Consider the following 23,418-nt stretch of genomic DNA (forward strand, 5'->3'; position numbering starts at 1 on the left):
TTTCTTAATCACTAAGTGAAAAAAATACTGTCAGGACCCATGTTGGGACCTATTATCGGGATCTCTATCATTTTCCTTTGCTAATATGACACATTTTTCAAGATAATCTATCGAATAGTTAACTAAATGACCATTTTTAAAAACCTAGTGACAATCTTAATGTCATTTGCTGTAGGCAGCCAGTTAGGTTTATACTGTTTTACACATCCTTTAGTGATGGGCCCTTCTGTTACAATTGAACTTCTACTGTAAATGATGACTGCTTTGAGGAAGTCAGTCTCTAGTGATGATCAAGAACTAGAGAGAGAAAGAGTAATGAGAAAGAGAGAAGGAGAGAAGAAGAAGAGAAATTGCAGTTGAATACCAAAGTAACCCCAACTCATGGCTGCCTTTATATTGAATCTGTGAGATGACCATGCACAAGAAGGATTAAACGACTGTGTTTAATCTCTTGAAACCAACGACTACTTCATTTACAATCCATTAAAGGAAAAATGACACCGTATACTAACTAACATAACTACCAGTACAATAAATGCAACGACATCGTATTCATCAATTCATTAAAAGTAAACGACACCATATTCATCCTTATCAACTAACAAAACTGTCGATCCTTTTTATTCTTCTACACTTCATCACAGCACCCTTCCACTGCACTTCATCACTTTCCAACCATCCCTGCACTTCATCACTTTCAAGTACATAACATACCCTCCCCTTTAGAGAACCTTGCCCACAAGGTGAGAGAATTTGTCACGTAATTTCCAATATGCCTCCCAAGTAGCTTCCTCGATAGCAACCTTTTCAATTGTACAAAAACCTCCACCAATGGCCTGTTATTGACTTTCCTGGTCCTCTGTAAATTGCACTCAGGTTTTGGGGCGAATTCACCATGAAAACTAATTGGTGGTAATGTAGACAAATGAGATATCAGTTGGCCTAACTTCCTTGTCAATCAAACCATTATCTGGGTTTGTCAGCTGTAAAGCATCTCAGAAAATGCTCAAGGCATTTATTCACTGCCTCAGTTTCACCATCACTTTGGGGATGATAGGCAGATGAATAGGAGATGGTAACTTCTTGTAATTTGAATAACTCCCTCCAAAAGAAACTAATAAAAGTAGCTCCTCTATTAGAAATAATATTCTGAGGCATACCATGCAATTTGAAGACATGGTCAAAAAACAATAAGGCCACTTTCTCTGTTGTAAAAGGGTGTTTTAAGGGCATAAAATGGGAGCACTTTGACAGCCTATCCACAACAACCATCACCACTGAATAACTCTTAGAAATTGGCACGCCTTCCACAATGTCCATAGACAATTTAGTCCAAATATTCTGAGGTACTGTCAAGGGCTATAACAATCCAGCAGGGTGGATGTTTTCTACTTTGTTTCTTTGACAAGTTTCACGCTCTCGAATGAAGCTCTTCACATTCTTTTTTAAACCAGGTCAATAAAAATCATATCTTGCCCTTTGTAAGGATTTATGAAATCCTGAATGACCAGTAGAGGGATTGAAATGAATAAAATGCAACAACTTCAACTTCAATTATTGGCAATTAGGCACATAAATCTTGCCTTTTCTGAATAACACCCCATGTTTCATAGTAAAAGAGGAATGCGAAGTAGAACCATTTGTCATCAATGCTAACTATTGCTGAGTTACTGAATCTGTGGCATAAACTTGCTTAAGCTCTTCTAACCAGACTAGTGTAGGGTATGAAATGACATACACTATAGCTTCATCTTCTTGGCAATCTTTACGAGACAAGCCTTCAACTACCTTGTTCTCTATCCCTTTCTTATATTCAATGGAAAACTCATAGCCCAACAGCTTTGAGATCCATTTTTGTTGAGCTACTATACATACTTTTTGCTCCAACAAGTATTTCAAACTCAAATGATTACTTCTTATTGTAAAAACTGATCCTAACAAGTAAGACCTCGTTTTTTTAATGACCAAAACCAATGCTAGTAGCTCCTTCTCATATGTAGAGAATGTAACATTCTTCCCTTTTAAAGCTTGGCTTAAAAAGGTTATGAGTTTCTGATTCTGCATCAACACAGCACCCACTCCAACTCCACATGCATCACTCTCAATCACAAACTTTGAGTGAAGTCTGGCAATGCTAACACAGGAGGAGTCATAATAGCTTTCTTCAACTCATTAAAGGCCATGGTAGCTTCCTCGTTCCACAAAAAAAATCATTTTTCAACAAGGAAGTCAGTGGGGCTACAATCTGGCCATAATGTTTAACAAATTTTTTGTAATAACCAATTAAACCTTGAAAACCCCTCAAAGCTTTAAGAGTTTTGGATCTTGCCAATTAACCATTACTTCCAATTTCGTTGGGTCAGCTCTCACACCCTCCCTGTAAATCAAATGATCCAAGTACTCAATCTCTTGACATGCAAAATGACACTTAGACTTTTTAGCATATAATTGATTTTGCTTCAAAACTCCCAAAACAGTAGCTAAACGTGTCAAATGAGATTCTAGGTCCTTGTTATACAGTTGAATATCATCAAAGAACACAATCACAAATTTTCTCAAGAATGGTTTAAATACATATTTCATGAGAGCTTGAAAAGTTGAGGGAGCATTAGTGAGTCCAAATGACATAATAAGAAACTCGTAATGTCTCTCATGTGTTCTAAATGCAGTTTTGTGTATGCCTTGAGGTCTCATCCTTATTTGATAATAACTTGACCTTAGATCAAGCTTTGAAAAAATAGTTGAGCCAAATAACTCATCCAAGAGTTCATCAACTACTGGAATGTTGTACTTATCTTTAATGGTGGCATCATTGAGCATAACATTATGTAATCCATGCACATCCTCCAAGAACCATCTGCCTTTCTAACCAGCAGCATAGGTGATGAGAATGGAGATTGACTTGGTCTAATAACCCCAGTCTTAAGCAGTTCAGCCACTATGTTAATTTTGCCTTTTGAAAATATGAGTATCTATATGGCCTTAAAGATATAGGAATAGACTCATCTTTTAAAATAATATGCTGGTCTTGAGACTTATGGGGAGGAAGACACTTAGGCTCCTAAAAAATCCCTTCGTATTTCTACAACAACTCATCAATCTGAGGAGACATGACATATTGTTTCTGTGCAGGCTCCACAGCCATTAATTGGAGCCAAAAGCCCTTTGATCCCACTTTAGAAATGGTGGCCAACTCTTTGTTATCAACCAACTTAGCAGTTGGTGATGTTAACCTCGTAAGAACCACAGTTCTGGTGCCATAAGAAAATTGCACATGTAACTCAGCAAAATTCCAAAGTATAGGCCCTAGTGATAGCAGTCATTGCACTCTCATAACCACATTACACCCTCCCAAATTAAAGGTGAAGAAATTAGAAATAAAATTTGTATCTTGCATCTGTACTGCTACAACAGTAATTCTACTCAAACTTTGAACAATATCTCCATTGGCCACTCGAACCTGAATGGATTGATCTTTATTGACTGCCAAAGCACACTTCTCAGCCACTGTAGTATCCACAAAATTATGGGTACTAATAGTGTCTATTAAAATGACCACTCTATTTTTATTAATCTGACCCACAATCTTCATTGTCTTAGGATTTGGAGAACATCCATTAGCTTGCAAAGAAATCGAAGCAATATCACCAAATTGCATTGCTTCTTCATTATCCTCTACCCTATCTTGATTTTTGGCCATTTCATCATCAAGAATGCCCATTCCCTCTAACAAATAAATCTATGGCTTAGTGCATTTGTGACCGTGATGCCACTTATTTTCACAAAAATAGCAAAAGTCTTTTCTTCTTCTTTATTGCATTTGTGCTTCAGAGACTTTCTGATAAGGCATTTTAGTATTAGACAACACCTTAGATGTTCCTAGTACTGACCCTCCTGCAGATTGACCACCAAGATCACTAGAAGTGCCTCTCCAAGATCTTCTAGTCGACCACACATATTGTTCTTGTATCTTGGCCAACCCAAAGCCATCATTCAAGGTAGTGGGATTAAGCATCCTCACTGGTAGTCTCACTTCACCCTTCAAGCCAGAAACCCCTTTAATTTTATTTGAAAGCAACTCAAATTCTATCTTATAAGCAGTGACAAAATTAACATGCTTCTAATGTGCCAATGCCTCCCTTGGATCATCATAAGCTGATGATCCAAATCTCACATGAACAACATGTGTGAATTCTTCCCAAGAATGGAAAGTGCTTGCTTCACTAGCATCTTGAAACCAAATAAGGGCTTCCTTATCCATGTGAAATGAAGCCAAAAAAATTCTTTGGCCACGAGAAGTCTAATGATACAAAAAATATTGGTTCGCCCTATATATCTATGTTGCAGGGTTCTTACCAAACAATCTTGGAAAGTCAAGCTTAACCCTTTTAGCAAAGGATTTGTCACCCATGTCTCGAGTGTGTACTTCACACATTCCTTCATTATTATCACCATCTCTGCCTCCACGTTGACTGTCCTAATTGTTTCTTGCATTCTATCCATTACCCTCATATTTGTTGCAAGAAATTCTTGATATCTGTTGTAAAAGCTCCGAGAACCTCTCATCTTGATTCTCCCTTTCAAGTCTTGCGGCTTCCTGCTATTGAAATAAAATGGAAATCGTGTCCTCTTTCTATTTTTGTTGCCTTTCTTGTTGTTGTCTGACTTGGTTAATTGCATCCACAATCTATGCGTAAGATCTTGTACCTTTTGCCATTACTACTGGTTGCTGATACTAACTGTGATGGACCCTTCTGCTATAATTGAACTTGTACTGTAAATGATGACTACTTTGAGGGAGTCAGCCTCCAGAATGATGATCAAGAACTAGAGAGAGAAAGAGTAATGAGAGAGAGAAGAACAAGAAGAAGAGAAATTGCACTTGAAGACCAGAGTTGGCCTCAACCCCAACTCCTGGCTGCCTTTATACTGAATCTGCAAGATGACCATGCACAGGAAGGATTAATGACTGTGTTTAATCTCCTGAAACTAACGACTACTTCATTTACAATCCATTAAAGGAAAAACAACACCGTATACTAACTAACATAACTACCAGTACAATAAAAGCAACGACATCGTATTCATCAATTCATTAAAAGTAAACGACACCGTATTCATCCTTATCAACTAACAAAACTGTCGATCCTTCTTTATTCTTCTGCACTTGATCACAACACCCTTCCACTGCATTTCATCACAGCACGACCATCCCTGCACTTCATCACTTCCAGGCACATAACACCTTCGTATACACCACTAAAGTGATTTAGGTTAAATTGGTTTCTTGAGAGCTAGGCTACGCAATCAGAACTTTAAATACTAACATGATGTTTAGGATTTATTATAAATAGAACCCACGTTTCTTATCAATTATGTGGTTTAGAGTTCATATATACTTGATACCTAATTGTTCTTGGGTGTTTCTAAAGAGAATGAATTTTATCAAGTGATTTATTTAATTTAGATGTCTACATGCATAAAACTTGGACCACTGAAAACCATTAAACTACTTCAATTTTTGAAGATTGAGAAGACATTAAATTCTATGAGAAGTAGTAGGATGGTATAAAGAGTTCAAATTGTTGGGAGAAATCAATTACCAATTTGGAATAACTAAATCAATCACTAAACAACGGAAATAATTTTCTCTCATTTTGTGTGAACCTGTTAGGAAGCAATTAAATAGAGCACATAAACTAAAATCACACACATAGAGACAAGCAATTTTTACTTTCTTGGCAACCAAACAGTATGATTAGGAGAGATCTCACCAAAACGTGCTACTGTTCACAACCATCGACACCGGAAATACTGCTCCAAACCTGATCTCCACTGTTCAGATTGTAGAGCCTAGTTGTGAACATGCCTACAAAATTTCATGTCAGTCGAACCACAAACGACTCCGATCAAAGTGTATGACTGAAGTTGGACGAGCTCCTCTATTTTGGCTACTGTCTTTTTCTCTCCCATTATCACTCACATGTTTTTCTCTCCTCTCTCATCTTCTAATAACAACAGCACTTAGGTTTAAAACCTAATTAATCTAGGTCTAATTGCTCTCTCCATGTGGGCTTAATAGTCCCACATGGGCCATCCTCCATATAGGAAGAAAGGAAAATGCTACTCTTCCCGCTGGGGGCTCCCACTGAGATTTTTTATTTTTATTTTTTTTTACTTAGTGATTATGAAGTATTTTTTAATAATATTTTGATTTTTTTTAAAAAAATTTTAAAAGTGTTAAAAAAATGTATGTAAAAAAAAGTAAAAAAACGAAAGTAAAAAGTAAAATACACTAACGAGATCTTTCAATGGGAGCTCTTAGCGGTGGTTGTAGAGCCACGCTAGTTGGAAAACCCAAGCCAACACGAATGGCATGGTGAAGATCATTCGAGCTTGATTTATCAAACCAATCATGGCCTACTATATCATAAATTTTTTGAACGTAATGATATTTAACAATCATTCCAATATAGCAATTAAAAATAAATATCATCATTATTTGTTTTAAAATGAGATATTTTAATATTCCTTAGATTACACTTAATAATCAGATCATTAAAATAAACTGGACAGTCTTATCTAAAAGTAACGTACGTAGAAATAGAATCCTTTCACATCAAGTTTTACACAGTCAAAATTAACATTGTTTTTTCAAGTGTATAAAAGTTACAATATACACCCATCCATCATGATCTGACCGGTAAAATTACGCCACATCATGTACTTTTACATCTTTTTTTATCAATCTTACAACGAAATTCATTAATAAGTCCATGATAATTAGATGTCAGAGTGTGTCAATTTAATATTTTATGGTGGCATCTTACAAAATGTATGTTAATCAGAAGATGAAAGGTAAATTTTCCTGTTATCAATTAATGTTTGGGCTTAGTCTATCCTCCCCCGTAAATCATTTAGCGATGCATGTGCATATCAAAGCAACGTGGAATGAACTTTCAAGGCCACATGATACTAGATTGAACTGTCCGAATCAAGCAGACTTTAGGTAAGTCAGGTTTCCAAGTCAATGAAAAACAACAAAGAAAATGGTATCAGAATTTTCTCCGGAATGCACTCGTGGAGTGGGACTTTGACTAGTGTCAAACAAACTTTGCCTTTACTGTTCCGACGAGTTTGATCTTTCCAGCCATCCGAGTTGACAATGATGGCTATCTGGAAGCAGTATCCGGTAGAAGTTGGAAGTGGCTAAAAAGATATTGTATGGCTTCCGTATTTTTCTTTTTGATTTTTTCTTGGCAAGGAAAGAGACCAATGGAAGCAACTCCTTAATTTGCACACAAAAATCCTTTTATGTTTCTTGACCGCACGTACATATAGTCTCATGTGCATGTTGTAAATAAATTAAGATTCTCTGCAATTTTTAATCTTGCTATTATTCACAAATCACCTCATCTCATCTCACTATCCAAACGGACAAATGACATGTTGTCATCGAGATCCAATTTTGCATAAAATGGCTTAAAAGGTCTTGGGAGTCCTATTTATTATCATCAAGTTGTTTGTAATTCTATTCTTTAGTTTCTGTTTGAATTCAGAGATAAGATGAGTCATCTTCCAATCCAAACCGTCTTATTTCTAGAGGTACTAAGTTGTGGACAGAAAATAAAGCAAAGCTGGTGGGCTATTTTGATGGGTAGATGAGATCGCAAGTCATGTGGTCAAGAAAGAACCTTCCAACATACGATTAATGAAAATATCCTCTCTGTAGCTTTGATTTTCTTTTCTTCAAGTCTCAAGTTTGGTTTGAACATTTGATACCCAAAATCCCAATTTACGGCACAAGTTTGATTGCCCGCCCGCCCCGATTACTTTTCCTTTTTAATGAGTGTTGCCCATGTTTTCTAGCACGGTGTACACATATTGCTCTGTCCTTCTCATTTAGGAAACACGAACCGTAATTTACTCGTAAATGAAATTAGAAAAACTTGCGTCGACTCGAATTGGGCCTACCAATAGGGCCATTTTGAAGGAGAAAACGACCTTTTTTTTTTTTAAACTTGTGGGGTGGACAAAGTGATACCACCCGCTAACAAATGTTCACATCTGAATCCTTGTTAGAGGCCATTTTTATATATAGAAAAATTGGGCAGTAGGAAGGACTATCTCATATAATTAATCTATATACTAAGTCCATAAATTGATACATTTTTCAAAGTTTCCTTCATGTGAGATTTGAAAGCGTTTTCTCCTTGACTTTTCTTTAGCACAATGCTGGGCACGAGGATGACTCGACTCGGCTGCTCTTGTTCTTGTGGGGTCCTAATCTATTCTAAATTATCTAAATGTCCTTATTATACGTTACTCAGCGTTATGATATCTTGGTTATAAACTTTGGTTGCCGTTATGGAGGAGAGATATGTAATGGATGGGTTCATGTCTTACACACAACCATGAAAACAAAGTATACGGGCCTAAGGTCATAATGGTCAGTTCAAAATGGTCGGTTGACTTTACAACTAACAAAGGGGAACGGCTGCAATTTAACTTCCTGTGTCAAGCCCTGGTGTCAATTTGAGCAAAGCAAACTAATCCAACTTCTTCTTCTTCTTCTTGTTCTCTCTCGGTAAAAGTTCTTGGTTCCTTAAATTATCTAGCTTCTTTGGAAAAGTTCTTTGCAACCATGGATGCGAAGAGAAATCCAGGGCTCATGTTTTCTCTACTGTTCCTCTCCTTATCTGTCAACAACCATCTCTCACTTGGAGCTAACACCATATCTGCAAACCAATCACTCTCTGGGGACCAAACCATTGTCTCTGTTGGTGGGTCCTTCGTGCTGGGTTTCTTCACACCAGGTAACTCTTCGGGCTCGAAATACTATATAGGCATTTGGTATAGCAAAGTTAAAGTCTCTACCCAAACCATTGTTTGGGTGGCAAACAGAGACAAACCGGTCTCTGATAAAAGTTCTTCTGTATTAAGAATCTCAGATGGTAATTTGGTTCTCTTCAATGAATCCAAAATCCCAGTCTGGTCCACAAATTTGAGCTCCACCACTTCAAGTGCTGTAGCAGCTGTTCTTCGAGATGAAGGAAATCTTGTTCTTAGAGATGGGTCTTCTAATTTATCAGAACCTTTATGGCAAAGTTTTGATCACCCAACTCATACATGGCTTCCTGGTGGTAAGATTGGATTGAACAAAATTACAAATGAAAACCAACGTCTCATATCATGGAAGAATTCAGAGGATCCTGCACCAGGACTCTTCTCTCTTGAGCTCGACGCAAACATCAGTTCGTATATTATTCGCTGGAATAGATCCATCCAGTACTGGAGTAGTGGATCTTGGGATGGGAAAATTTTTAGCTTAGTTCCTGAAATGAGGACCAATTATATCTACAACTTCAGTTATATTAACGACACAAATCAGAGTTATTTCACCTATTCTGTTTACGATCCTTCCATCCTATCTCGATTCGTAATGGATGTTTCTGGGCAGATAAAGCAATCCACATGGTTAAATAATACCAATGAGTGGTTTTTGTTTTGGGGACAACCGAAAACGCAATGCGAGGTTTATGCTTTTTGCGGGGCCTTCGGCAGCTGCGATCAGATATCCCAGCCTTTTTGCAAGTGTTTGAAAGGGTTTGATTACAAATCGCCCAAGGACTGGAATTTGTCGGATTATTCTGGTGGTTGCGTGAGGAAAATCCCCTTACAGTGTGAGAATACCAGTCCTGCTAATGGGCAGAAGGACAAGTTCTTGACAATGCCCAACATGAATTTGCCTGTACAAGCACAATTTTTTTGGGTTGGAACTGCTGCAGAATGTGAATCATCCTGTTTGAATAACTGCTCTTGCACTGCTTATTCTTATGACGCCAATAATTGTTCAATCTGGATTGGGGAGCTCTTCAATCTGAACCAACTCACAGAAGATCAGATTGGTGCAAGAACTCTATATCTCAGACTGGCAGCTTCAGAGTTTTCAAGCCACAAAAATAATAAGGGAGTTGTTGGTGCTGTTGTGGGTTCAGTTGCCGGGGTAGCACTTTTACTCGGCCTTATCGTGTTTGTAATCCTTAGGCGAAGGAAGAGAACTGTTGGAACAGCAAAATCAGTAGAGGGTTCGTTGATGGCATTTGAGTACAGGGACTTGCAAAACGCGACCAAAAATTTCTCGGACAAGTTAGGGGGAGGAGGTTTTGGTTCTGTTTTCAAAGGGACGTTACCTGATTCAACAGCCATAGCAGTCAAGAAACTTGAAAGCATCAGCCAAGGAGAGAAGCAATTCCGCACAGAAGTCAGCACAATTGGGACAATCCAACATGTAAATCTGGTTCGGCTTCGTGGATTCTGCTCGGACGGTTCTAGAAAGTTGTTGGTGTATGATTACATGCCGAATGGCTCTTTAGAATCTCAACTTTTCCACGAAAAGAATCCCAATCAGGTTTTGGACTGGAAAACAAGATACCAGATTGCTCTGGGAACAGCGAGAGGGTTAGTTTATCTGCACGAGAAATGCAGAGAGTGCATCATACACTGTGACATAAAACCCGAAAATATTCTTCTAGATGCGGAGTTTTGTCCAAAAGTTGCAGACTTTGGCCTGGCAAAGCTTGTGGGGCGGGAGTTCAGCCGAGTCCTGACAACCATGAGAGGCACGAGAGGTTATCTTGCTCCGGAGTGGATTTCAGGGGTGGCCATTACGGCCAAGGCTGATGTTTACAGCTACGGAATGATGCTTTTCGAATTTGTCTCAGGAAGGAGAAACTCTGAGCCATCTGCAGATGGCAAAACTAGATTCTTCCCAACTAGGGCTGCAAGCATTATGAAAGAAGGGGGCGATGTCCTTAGCCTTTTAGACCCCAGGTTGGAGGAAAAGGCTGATGTAGAAGAGCTCACAAGAGTTTGCAGAATTGCTTGTTGGTGCATCCAAGATGATGAAGCTAATAGGCCACCAATGAGTCAGGTAGTTCAAATTCTGGAAGGAGTTTTAGAAGTGAATCCGGCCCCAATTCCAAGATCTCTTCAAGTGTTTGATGACAACCGGGAGAACATAATTTTCTTCACCGAGTCATCCTCGAACCAAAGTTCACAGGCACGAAGCAACACCTCAGCTGCTTCCTCCCAGTCGAAGAGTGACGGCCAGCAACAAGCTCGGAGACCCGAAGAGCAGTTGAGTGAGAACGTTTTGAGAGAGTGATGTGTTTGGGTTAAGAATGTAAGTTCTGATTTTATTTTTGTACTAGGACGTTTGTATATTCATTGGAACCATTCCTCCGCTTTAGAAAATAAAAAATAAAAAAATGAACGGTTCCAGGTTTGCTTTAAAATCTCAAAGAAGGTGATTGCCTATGACTTCTGCGGTAGTTATTGGCGATTTTCATTTTATTATGTTTATTTAGAGATGTAAATAAGTCGAGTTTGAGGCCTCGTTTGGTTATGCAGTTTAGATGAGATGAAATAAAATATTTTATTAAAAGTTAAATAAAATATTATTATAATATAATTTTTAAAATTATTTTTAGTTTGTGATTTGAAAAGTTTGAGTTATTTATTATATTTTGTGAGAGTTTGAGAAAGTTATAATAATTATATGAGATGACATGAGATGAGATAATTTAATTTTGTGTAACCAAACTAACCCTCAAGAGTAGATTGTCAAACTCTGTTCATTTAATTTTTATTCGAATGTGAGTCGAGTTGAGCCGATTACCTAATTATTTTATGTTTACAAAGTTCATTTATTTCTTGAACAAGTTTAAGCTTATTTAACAACAGCAGGAAACTCTATGAGAATAAAACCGACTATAAATGCTAACTTGCCACTCAAATTGTAGTTATTTAAGCCTTTTTTGAGATTTGGATAGTGAGTTGAGAAGAGATGAGATGAGATGAAAGTTGAAAATCGAATAAAATATTCTTAGAATATTATTTTTATTTTAGGATTTGAAAAAATTAAATTGATTATTATATTTTGTGTGAGGGTTCGAATAAATTGTAATGAATAGATGAAATGAGTTGAGAGACTTTTTTGTTTTCAATTATTTTTTGATGCGGCAAAAGAAAAATTAATTTTCAGCTCTGTTCTTATATCTGCAACATCCATAGAATCCTCGACTAAAAATTTCTGTCTCCACCCACAATTACTAGAACAGTTTTTTGACGATTTACTATGTTCTCTTGTTTTCATTTAAAAAAAAAAAACCTAGCTTGTGTTTTGTGATATCTGCACATGCTGTTGGGCTTGAACCAGTGAAGCAATTACTCCCCAATTCTTGAAACAGAAAAGAGAGCCCCATATAATACAAATCATCCTCAGTGGTAAATCTGTCTGTAATTGATCATTTATAATAAGTCAGTCAAGTTCATCCTGGTCATATTTTAAGGGGATGCATCACCTTTATCAAAGATGAAACGGCATTTTTAAAGAGAAATGGTCACTATATCACCTTCACAAAAATCAAACTTAAAATGAAATCGCAGAGTTTACAGAAAGAAAAGGAAGATACATTGGATACAGTACAAGAACAATTACAACATAGATCTTACCAAGGATTTTTGTTTTTGATAGGTACATAGACCTACCAAGGATTTGTCAATAGTATCGTTTATTTACATCAAAATTCAGAAACGGATAACCCTACTAAACCGAACTATAATGTGAAAATCAACAGCTGCATGATGTCATCTGGCTATACAAAATTGAATCGAACAAGGCTTCAGCTTTTCAACTACTTAAAAGTTTTACATTGCCAACAAAAACAAACATACAATTGGTTAGGCCGCCCACAGAGTAGTATCTCATCTTTTTCCTATCCACTTTACAAATATATCCCCAGTGTAAGTAAACCCAATTCTGAAACAGTAATGCTAAGAAAAATGTCCTCATTGGAAGATATGGCATAAGAAAAAACCAACTTAACTTTTCCGGGAAAGAAAGAACTCATAATCTGGCTGCCGATTGAACGACATTACATTATTTTTGTAAACACACCCTCTGGAAAAAAGTAGTGCATTTTCCTCTAGTTTTTTGAGTCTTTCTTTAAGGATTTCAGAACCATTGAAAGGTCTTGATTCTTTCAAAGAAGTTTCAACTGGTATTTTTCGATTGAACCAGCATTCACCCTGAAAATAAAAGCTTGTCAGGCATATAAGACACCATTTACAAGCATAGCATTTTGCTGAAAGAAACAAAATAAGCGCCTCTACTAGTTGTGAAGACAAGCTCTAAAAAATTTACGTTCTTCACGGGAGTGCAATATTTTTGTCAGATATGATCAACTGAGTGAAGCTACCAACTTGTATATACAAACATTAAATGCTGACAACAAAAGAACCTAGATGAAAGAGGAAAATATGACAGACTTTAGAGCAGATACAGCATAAAAATGGGTCTCAGCACAATAAGCAAATACATACATATGCCAATTATGATGGCATACCAATTAATGAAGTTGGTTAGATTCGGATCCCAAGTTTTAAATAGTCATAGTTAAAACAACTTCTTTCCGTTGTCACATGAACCCAACCATCAATAATCTTGATGCAGGACCAAAGCCCCAGCACCAAATTAGTTTATGACGGCAGGCCATAGTAGGGTTTTGGGAAAGCCAGTAGGGCCATTATAGGCCAATAACAGGTGCAATACATACTTAGATAATTCAATTTTGTTCTCAATACTTTTCCGTGTCCAGAACAAAGCTGCTGGTCCACTGAGCAGCATGACACATTCACTTCATTCTTTGGCAATGCAGTTCCTAGGCAATGAAGGTTTGAAGAAAGAGTGTTTCTGATTGAGATTTAAGAATTATTTATCAAGAAATCATCACTGGAAAGTGAAACAGTCACTTTCTTTTGCTGGAAATTTTGGGCATGACAAGACCATTGCCATGGTGTAAGATTGTTTCTATGGACCTTCACTATTATGCTATGTGGCCTAGGTTATTAGGTAATGAATGTTCCACTTGTCTGCTTGAAAAAGGGAGGAAGCATACTGAGGAGTGTATAGTCCATTGCTTATTGATCATGGGAGGTGATATGGGAGTTGCGTGCAAATGGAATTGCTGTAAATTTTGGGCATGATAAGACCATTGCCATGGTGTAAGATTGTTTCTATAGACCTTCACCAATATGCTATGTAGCAAAAGTTATTAGACAATGAATTTTCTACTTGTCTGCTTACAAAAGGGAGGAAGCCTAATGACTATAATCCATTACTTACTGCTCATGGACCATGATATCCTGCGTAATTCCATTCCTATATAAGTTGATAACATTATAAATAGGGAAGAAACATAAACAAAATAAGGCAATGGAAAGAAAGATAAAAAACAGCCACAAAATTAGAAAAAAAAAAGAAGCAAAGCAATATTAATGCCAAAACTAACAGAAGGGCTAGCAGTCAGATTCATTCTTATAGTTCTGGTTATTTCATCAATGGCATTATTAACAAAAACCTTTGCTTCCTAGATTTAAAAGAGTGAAATATTCCACCTGCATTCTGCATGACTAACGTGCAAATCCCACCCTGGAAAAGTCGATCTTTTCACTCTCAAAGCACGAGAAAGTAATTTAAAGCTAGAACCTATGTATATAAAATTTCCTTTTTCAGTTGATTCATCTAAAAAATAATTTCACAGAGATCACAAACATCCATGTTTAAACCTATCCTACAAGTCACGCAACTGTGTGGCTTCATGCAAAAATGAAACAGACCACTAATTTTGATGTGAACAGAATGGATTAAATGTAATTAGCCTGGAAAAGCTTCCACATAGCCTTTAAAGTTCTCATGAGCTTTTTACTATGTCACATTATTGTACCCACGTCTCTTTGCATGGAACCAAGCCCATTGGCCATGTTCACTTATCGAGTACCCTTTTTTCAATTATCATGTACCCTATCATGCCCATAAACATAAAATGAGCTGAAGAAAAGTCAAATGCTTTCTCCTGTGACTCATGGTCAAGAATAAAAAAAACCTAGTAGAAGTTTGAGCATCAATCTTGTCAACTAGTTCTTTCTCTATAAATTCTAGTCAATAAACACTGTAAGAATCATCTTCACCAACACCTACTAACATAAAATCTTTCAAAGAATAAAAGCTGAATCCCACCAAAAAGGTTTTGGAGAAATTACCATATCTACCAGTTGATATACTTTAATTATTCACACCAAATTCCCATCCCTTTCTATCATTTAAGTCATAAACCAAGAAAGTTAACCCAGTGGAACATTCTGGCATGTAAAATAAATGATAATTCTTTACCTGTGCATTGTAGCTTTGCAATCCTAACACTGGGGAGACAATGCAGAATACGTCTTTATTCAGAGAATCACTCCAAAGGAGTTTGTGGACCAGATGCCCTAGTGAATGGAAAGTCAAAAATGATGCACGGAAGTTCCCTTCTGGAATTCGATATATTGGATACCAGGCCACTGAAAACCTAAAAATCATTAAGTTTTGAAATAAGCAAAGATACTCTCCGAAGGAAAAAAAAAAAAACTGTATTTAAGATTATAGAATTACTTTGCTTCTCACCAAGATGCAGGATGTAGTTCGTGCAGCTTCATAAGTTCTAGCTTTGCTGGGTCACCATATATTTGATTATTAGAAGATCCAGTGTCAATGAGCTCTACAATTCTGCAATAATTATGAAATTTTCACTTAATGCAGAATTAACCCATGACAGCATCACGAATCTTTCAGAATATATTCTTGCATAATTTCTGAAGTCAATAACTAGATTGCAGAAAAAGCCTCCTATAAGAGAACACACACATTGACTACTAATTTACACCCACCAAAGGATTAAACAAGTAAAATCATTTTCTTGCTGAGTGGCAGCTGCAAGAGCAATACAATATTTTAGGGGTGGGCAGCGGGGCCCCGCCCCCGCTGCCCCGCCCGGCTTCCGCCCCGCCTCCGCATGGGCGGGCGGGCTAACCCGCTCCGCCCATGCGGGGGCGGGGTCCCCCGCCCCGCATAGAGAGGGTATAGCGGGGGCGGGGGGCGGGATGACCCAGCGGGGCCCCGCCCCGCCCCCGCCCCCGCCCCCACCCCACATTAAAAAAAAAAATTTATTTATATATATTAAATAAATATATTGTATATAGATATACACAATTTATAAAAGACTTAAAATTATATTCAAGTCATTGGATTGTTTTGGCCTCCTAGGCCAATCTTTATATAGGAGGCCAAGGCAATACAATAGTCATCCTTAAGCAATGTGGGACTTACTACTAAGTCCCACATTGCTTAAGGATGACTATTGTATTGCCTTGGCCTCCTATATAAAGATTGGCCTAGGAGGCCAAATCAATCCAAAATCTAACTCTAATGAGTTTAAATTTTTTTATATTTATAAATTTTAATTTATTATTTAAAATATATTATAATTTTGGTCTAAAAAAATATTTTTAGACCAAAAAAATTTTTTTTTTAACATATTGGCGGGGGGCCGGGCGGATGGGGGTTTTTCCCCCGCCCCCCGGCACCGGGGCGGGGGACCCCGCCCCCGCCTCCCGGGGGCGGGGGGTGGGGGGGAAATCCCCAACCCCGCATGGTGCGGGGCGGGGTGCGGGGAAGGGCACCCCCCGCCCCGCACCATGCGGGTAGCAGGCCTACAATATTATATTTGATGTAGAAAAAGATAAAAGAGGAAAAAATACTGGCAATCACATACTTATCATAAAGAGGCTTTCGATTTTGTGGCTGCTCAGATTCGAAAAATTCGAATACGAGCTCGGTATCCAAGAAGGTAGGCAAACAATCTAAACTCAAACTATCACTTTCATTGCATTGGGAAAACTTCAATGAACTGACAGGTTCCTCAACCGAGTCACAATTAGCCACTGGTTCTATACCATCTTCCACATTCCACTGAACCTCAAAATCTTCTGGATATTGTCTGACAAACGATGTTGCAGGAAAAGATGAGTGAGATTCAACTTCTCCTTTGCCCTGCATTTCAAGGTTGGCATGCTCTCTATTTTTAACAGAATGCTTGGGGGGATGAGGGAAGCCAAACAACTGGACGGCTGAAAGGAAAGGAACAAAATGAGCATGGAAGGACATAGAATCAATATCCAACCCCTTTAGATTCCAAGAATCTTCTGCCTTGACTTCCAACCCATAATTCCCCGGCTTCTCATACCAGTTCCAAACAGTACGTAGTGATACATTAGGTATCTGGTGCTTGCAGAGGAAACAATGGGACAGCTGATTATCTGTGCAAATAGCACATTTTTCATATACAAATGAAGAAGTGATTACTGGAGCAGCAGAATGGACCAGCCTTTCAAATTCTGCAAGTGGATAGCCCATAACAAGGTGAATGACCTCCGATTCAAGTTGCATTTGGTAAGCTGCCTTAAAACCTTCTGCAGATATATGTGAGCCTATTAAGAACTTGGGATTGAAGTTGGGTTTTTTATCATTTTTTTGGTGATCTTTAGCACTTACAGTTACAGCTTCCTGACCATCTACTTTGGCACTGGAATTTTCTGCAATGCAGGATTCACCAGCAGAACTAGTTTGCTTCAGAAGCTTGGACATCTTTGTACCAACGGGAATCCACTTCTTTACACTTGGGCTATGTTTAGGTCCATTATGAAATTTCAAGTTTGGGCACATTTTTCTGTCTACAGGTGCACGAAAAGACCTACTTGACACACCTTCCATCCTTGGAGCCTTCATGCAATTGTGTGGCTGGAACCCATTTAGCTCACATTGACCTGGCATTATCAAATCTGTTGAGGGAGGTGCATTTTGCCTTATGAGAGGGGAAAATGCAGGAGATGAATTTAAACAGTAGGAACCATAACCTGCAGTGTACTGACTATTGTAACTGGCTCTTTGTGAAGAATTCCCATTTTTGTACTGATACAATTCATAACAAACCTGTGATGATTCTTTTTGAAAGAGAACTGAGTTATCATGAAGCCTAAAGAAGTTGCCACCATAGCTTCCCAGTCCTTCCTTTCTACTGTAGTTGTTCTCATGATTGAATGAATTGTATGATTTTGATTTCCCACAGTCAATTTCCATGGTACTTGGTTGACTTAACTGTGAGACATGTTTATAAAATACCCTGTTCAACTTCTGCTGAGAAGCCCATTGTGGAGATTCAACCAATGGCGGCATATTCATATGCATTAATGACTCTTTGTTGACCATCATTTTAATTCCATGTGCAGATTTCTTGTAGCCTGGAGGTGAAATTAAGGGACTGGGTAACAGTCCTCTACTTGAAAATGAATTACGCTTGACCCAAAGATTCTTCTCTAGCAGACAAACATCCCTCTCTACATAACAAAAATTTGATCTTCTTTTCCAGTTGGGTTGTGCACCCTTTGCATTGTTCTGATTCTTCTGCCGGACTAAGCAGCTATTTCCCCTCCCAACCTGGATAGGGAAATGACTGTTAGTTTTGGGTACAACATCGCACTGAGATGTCAAATTGTTGGATTTAAAATCATTACATGGAGTGATACCATGAACATTCCAGGCACTGTGACACAGTTCACAGATATTGGTATCTCCATGGTTGTCACCAATACAATTTTTGGCCTTACACGACATGGAATTCATTATCTCATAAGTATTGCATCGAGATAAATGTCTGGGAGACTGGTTCTCAAGATGCTCTGAAAAACAGTTGTTGCTTAGTTCTTCAGGCTCTTGCCTGCTGATTTTTGAGCCCTCACAGCGGTTGCTGGATTCACAATCATTATGATTCTGCATAGCATCTGGTAAGTAATTGTCGGTAAGATTAGAATTTCTGATATTGGAACATTGAGGGAGTTTCTTGCCATTGTGAGCATTCTGATTTTCACAAAATTCAGATGTACATGGTGGCAATTGAAGACTAACACCAGCAGATGGAGGATCATTCTTCAAGTCTTCGTCATACTTAGATGAGGGATTGTTCATCCCCTCCTGGATAACTGAAAAGAACCAACTTCAGTGTCTAAATCGCATTTTCTTAATCCTGTGCCATCAAGTGTTATATCAGTGGAACTTTTAGTTGACTTGCCTTTCTTTCTCTTCTTCTTCTTCTTCTTCTTAGAAATTGTAGCAACTATATCCACCACACTATTCATGGTGGCAGGGTTCTCATTTAAAGAACAAGAGGGGCTGCCATGACCAGGAAAATGCATGGCTCCATCAGATCTATACTTTTTTGTACACTTGACATTCAGTAAATCTATATGTCCCAGCTGCTCCAAAATCTCTGACATCTTTATTTCACCCAGAACAGAACCTTGTAGAGAGCATGAAGAGCCAGAACCACTGCCTCCCCTAAACTTTTTTCCGCTCGATATGTTGAATTAATGCCCCTGAAAGAGCTATCTCCAGGACATTTATCTAGGCAAGAATTTTCAAGAAGCGTTGGTGACTAACTTCAGTATAGGTAACCTGAAGAAACAATTGTACTGGAAAGATAAATGGAGAATAGCATTTGGTTCATACCAAAAGGAACATCAAGTCCAGCAAGAAAGACCAAATTGGTTCAAGGTTAAAGAAAACGAAAGGACAAAAAAAAAAAAAACCAGCAGAGACTTGTGTTGTCCCAGATATCCGCAGACAATTTATATATGTCAAAGTTTAATGTCTAAACCAGAAAGCGTGTAAGGAAGTAAACAGAAACTCCCAGTTTGTAAAATGAGCTGCACAATGTTTCTACAATATAATCTTTCGATGGTTAACAAATCATTCCTTTTATCAAATTTTCCTTTCTTTAATCATGCAACATGCTATCCACTGATCCACATTAAAAAACGGGAAGTAAAACTTCAACAAGAAGCATCCCATAGAGCGATCACGCATAACACATGCACTCTCGCATGTATACTAGCCCATATCTCTCTCTGATTAAACCAAGACAATTTTTCACAACAAAAGAAATTTTGCTGGCCTAATTTGACTCAAACCATAGAGTACCACACTACAATAACACACACCCACACACAAGCCTTTAACTCCCCTTTTACATATTCGTTTTACATTCGACAATTACGCAAAAAAAAATGTGAATGCCATGAATCTAAAATCAAAGAAATTAACGGTGCCAGAAAAAAGATCATTGCAGAAACTGAATTTAACTGAAAGAAACCCTACCACCCACATAGCATTGATTTTCAATGACACGAGTCTGAAGAAAAGAAAAGAAAAGAAAGTGTGGAGCCAAGAAACAAGAATAGTGGAAATCAAGTTACTATCAACCACATAGGGTACTAATAGATGAAAGAAAAAATCAGCGAAAGTGAATGGAAAGAAAAGATTGTGTAGAAAATACCTGAGGCAGAGAGAAAGAGAGAGATAGAGTGAGAGTGGAGAGCGCGCGCGCTGAAGAGGATATGAAAAGCGAGAAATAGTATCGTATTTGTAGATCCCAAGCCTTCCATTTCACTCTAAACAAAATAAATAAATAAGTAAATTTATAATCTAAATTAAATTATGTGAGATAGATATTTTTAAATAAAATTATTCTATTTAGTATACTTAGACTTTATTTATATTTCTTAAAATAATTAATCAAAATTTATTTTTATTTTAATCAAACACTTTTCATTTAATAATCATATCCCCAATAATAATAAAAAAAATCCTATCCAAAAACGTACTTGGACTTTCCTAAATTTTATTAAATAAATAGAAATGATATTTATAATTATAGAGTGGACAATTGCAGCGTATTTAACAAAAAAAAAATAATAATAGACTCTTTTTTTTAAAATGAATACACGACACTTATTCAATCAAGATTATGGCCCGGTTTGTATTCGCAACCTATCTCAATCATCTTACTACTATTCATCAACTTTAATTCATCTCATTACTATTCACAACCCATCTCAACTTATATTCGAATCCAAACGACACCATCTAACATTCCTGGTACCGTTACCTCTAAAGGCTCTACCGGGGGACTAAACGACAGCAACAAATTACACTGACTATCTACTGCATGAGTTATTTGAATTGAACCCAATCTAACTTACTCTAACTGATTGCATTATCTGTTTCAAGCGGCATATCCTCCGAACTTCCTATTGCGTGTAGGTGACCATTAAACCTAGAGCGTCCTTGAAGGAGACAAAGAATGAAGAAAAAATAAATAAATAAAGGTGAAAAATAAAATAGAAAAATTAAAAGGAAAAAATATGCACCGATGAATGTGTCGGTCTGCATTTGGTTTAATAATGTAGTACAAATGTATTTTACACTATCACAATCTGATAAAGAGACATTTTCTAGAATTAATGTCTCATGGTTTTGTATATCCGTGTGTATATACGTGCTTATAAACTTGTGCAGACATGCCTTGTGATGGATAATTAAACAAAAAATAATATTAAAATATTTTGATGATATTTTTTCGTCTCTTTATGTGATGAAACGTCGGTTGATTGTCATATAAAAAAAAATGATAAAAAGATGGTGATTAAAGATTTATAGATTATATTTATCTAATTAAATGAGCTATACACTTGAGTCTAATTACACCAAAGAAAAACAAATTGAGATGGGTATGGATTCATGAGGCCTATTCTGTGGTTTTTTCAGGTAGACTCCCTCTGTGGGAGTAGCACCGTCCATTTCTAGATCAAAACATTCAAACTGAAGGAAAAAAAATAGGTACCGGGTTGTAAATCTGGATTTTGGGTTTAAAATCCGGTACCCGAACCTGGTGTACCCGAGTCTTGCAACCCAGATTTTAGTTGGGTTTTGTTCTGGGCCGGAACTAGAATCTGGTTTCCTGGGTTCCAGACCGAAAAAACCCCACCTGAATGAACAGTCCTACAAAATATAGTTACTTGGAGAGCCCCAAAGGTTTCTGCAAGCAGTGGATAAGGGAATAAGCTTCTTTTCATTCTCATTGTTGCTATGACTTTTCCTTCCCAATCTCTAACTATAACTCCAATACCAATCTGATTGCTAGCTTTGTCAATTGCAGCATCCTAGTTTAATTTGATAGCATTTTAAGGAAGAGGCATCCATTTCTGAGATTTCGAAGTAGTAGTATCTAATGAGTCTTTCCTCTCTGTTTGTACTGCCTTCAGGTCCTGCAAATATTGTTTTGAGAGCACCACCACACTTTGAGGATGTGATAATACTGAATTAAAAACAAATGCATTTCTTCTCAACCAGATTCTTCTAGCTACCACAACAAACTCCTCTAATTGTTCCAGATCAAAAGATTCACATAAATTTTCCATCAGTTCAATAAAGCTCAATTTTCTAAAACTACTCTTCTGTATATGCTTTGAGCATGGACTCTAGACATCATGTGTAGCAATACAACTCTACAATGCATACTCCACATTCTTCTTCCTCCATACAAAAAGGGCATTTTGGGTGTGGGTGTGCTACAACTTTGTTCTTGCAAAAATTGGAGTTTGTAGGAAGAGCATATCTAGACATGCTCTCCACAAAAAGATTTTGTTAGTATTTGGAATGTTAAGTTTCCAAAAAGTGGGCCATACTTTTTTCTTTCTATTACTGCTGGATGCTTGCCCTTTAAATCTTTCATGGATCTCATTTTTTAGATGGTATGCACTTTGAACTAAGAACTGACCATTGGTGGTGGCTTTCAAAATTAGTTTGTCAGGCCTATTGCAGCAACTCAGAGGGATTTTACAGATTAGCTTCTGCTTCAGAGAAGATTTCAGCAATCAAATGATGTCTCCATTGATTACTATTTGAGTCAATTAAAGCATTCACTCTAGCATCTGCCTCAATCTTCACATAACTCTGAACTCTAAATGAAGTTGGGTGAAGTGGCCATTTATTTGACCATATTTGAACCTGTTCTCCATTTCCAATTCTCTAGATGGTGCCTTCATCGAACAGATGTCGAGCAGCAAGTATACTTCTCAAGATTTATGATGGTTTGCTGCCAATTTTATCCTAAAAGAAAGAAACCTAAGCAAAGTATTTAGACTTGAGCACTTGTGATGCCAAAGAACTAGAACTTTGAATGAGCTCCAATCTTTCTTTGCAAGCATGGAAAGGTTAAAAATTTCCAAATCCCTAAAGCCAAGCCCACTTGTAGACTTTGCATTCTCCATTATGCTCCAAGAAACCTAATGGATCTTCCTTTCTTTATCCTTCCTTCAGCCATCTTTGCTTTGCCCTTTACCATCTCTGATAGTAAAGAGTGTGTATTCTTGTGGGCATTTGGTGGATTCTTGCTCCTTGATGTGAGTTTTTGTTTGATATTTCCATTTTGGAGTTGATGTTAGAGTTTGTTTGCAGAAACCTGTGCTTAAGTGGTCGCCAACCCCTAGGTCCATCTTAGGTAGTTGCCAATTCCGTCAACTCGATCCAGAAGGTAACCTGCGTGAGGTGGTTATGGAGCTTGGAAGCTCATTCCTAGGTAACCCGCTAGCGGAGATTGTGGCATGAGTGTCACCACTCGGTGTTTGCTGGAGAAGTCACAA

General features: G+C 37.6%; 2 protein-coding genes across 3 annotated transcripts; one reads left to right on the top strand and one right to left on the bottom strand.

Annotated features, from left to right (window-relative positions):
• Window positions 1-8,495: 8,495 nt before the first annotated feature.
• Window positions 8,496-11,485, top strand: LOC121250579 (G-type lectin S-receptor-like serine/threonine-protein kinase At2g19130). Its single transcript, XM_041149723.1, has one exon. The coding sequence runs from the start codon at window positions 8,645-8,647 to the stop codon at window positions 11,165-11,167; it is 2,523 nt and encodes an 840-aa protein (XP_041005657.1). The 5' UTR covers window positions 8,496-8,644; the 3' UTR covers window positions 11,168-11,485.
• Window positions 11,486-12,554: 1,069 nt separating this feature from the next.
• Window positions 12,555-20,347, bottom strand: LOC121248037. 2 transcript variants are annotated; one of them, XM_041146390.1, is made up of 5 exons: window positions 20,271-20,347; window positions 16,656-19,390; window positions 15,509-15,610; window positions 15,236-15,413; window positions 12,555-13,092 (listed from the first exon to the last, which is right to left on the bottom strand). In XM_041146390.1, exons 2-5 carry the CDS (start codon window positions 18,902-18,904, stop codon window positions 12,886-12,888), a joined length of 2,736 nt encoding a protein of 911 aa, XP_041002324.1. In that variant the 5' UTR covers window positions 18,905-19,390; window positions 20,271-20,347; the 3' UTR covers window positions 12,555-12,885. The 2 variants fall into 2 exon arrangements, with proteins under 2 accessions (XP_041002324.1, XP_041002325.1); XM_041146391.1 differs by lacking the exons at window positions 12,555-13,092; window positions 20,271-20,347 and having other exon boundaries at window positions 15,294-15,413; window positions 15,497-15,610; window positions 16,656-20,002.
• Between the last annotated feature and the right edge of the window lie 3,071 nt (window positions 20,348-23,418).

The sequence above is a fragment of the Juglans microcarpa x Juglans regia genome, chromosome 2D, assembly GCF_004785595.1.
Source record: "Juglans microcarpa x Juglans regia isolate MS1-56 chromosome 2D, Jm3101_v1.0, whole genome shotgun sequence".
Classification (NCBI taxonomy): Eukaryota; Viridiplantae; Streptophyta; class Magnoliopsida; order Fagales; family Juglandaceae; genus Juglans; species Juglans microcarpa x Juglans regia.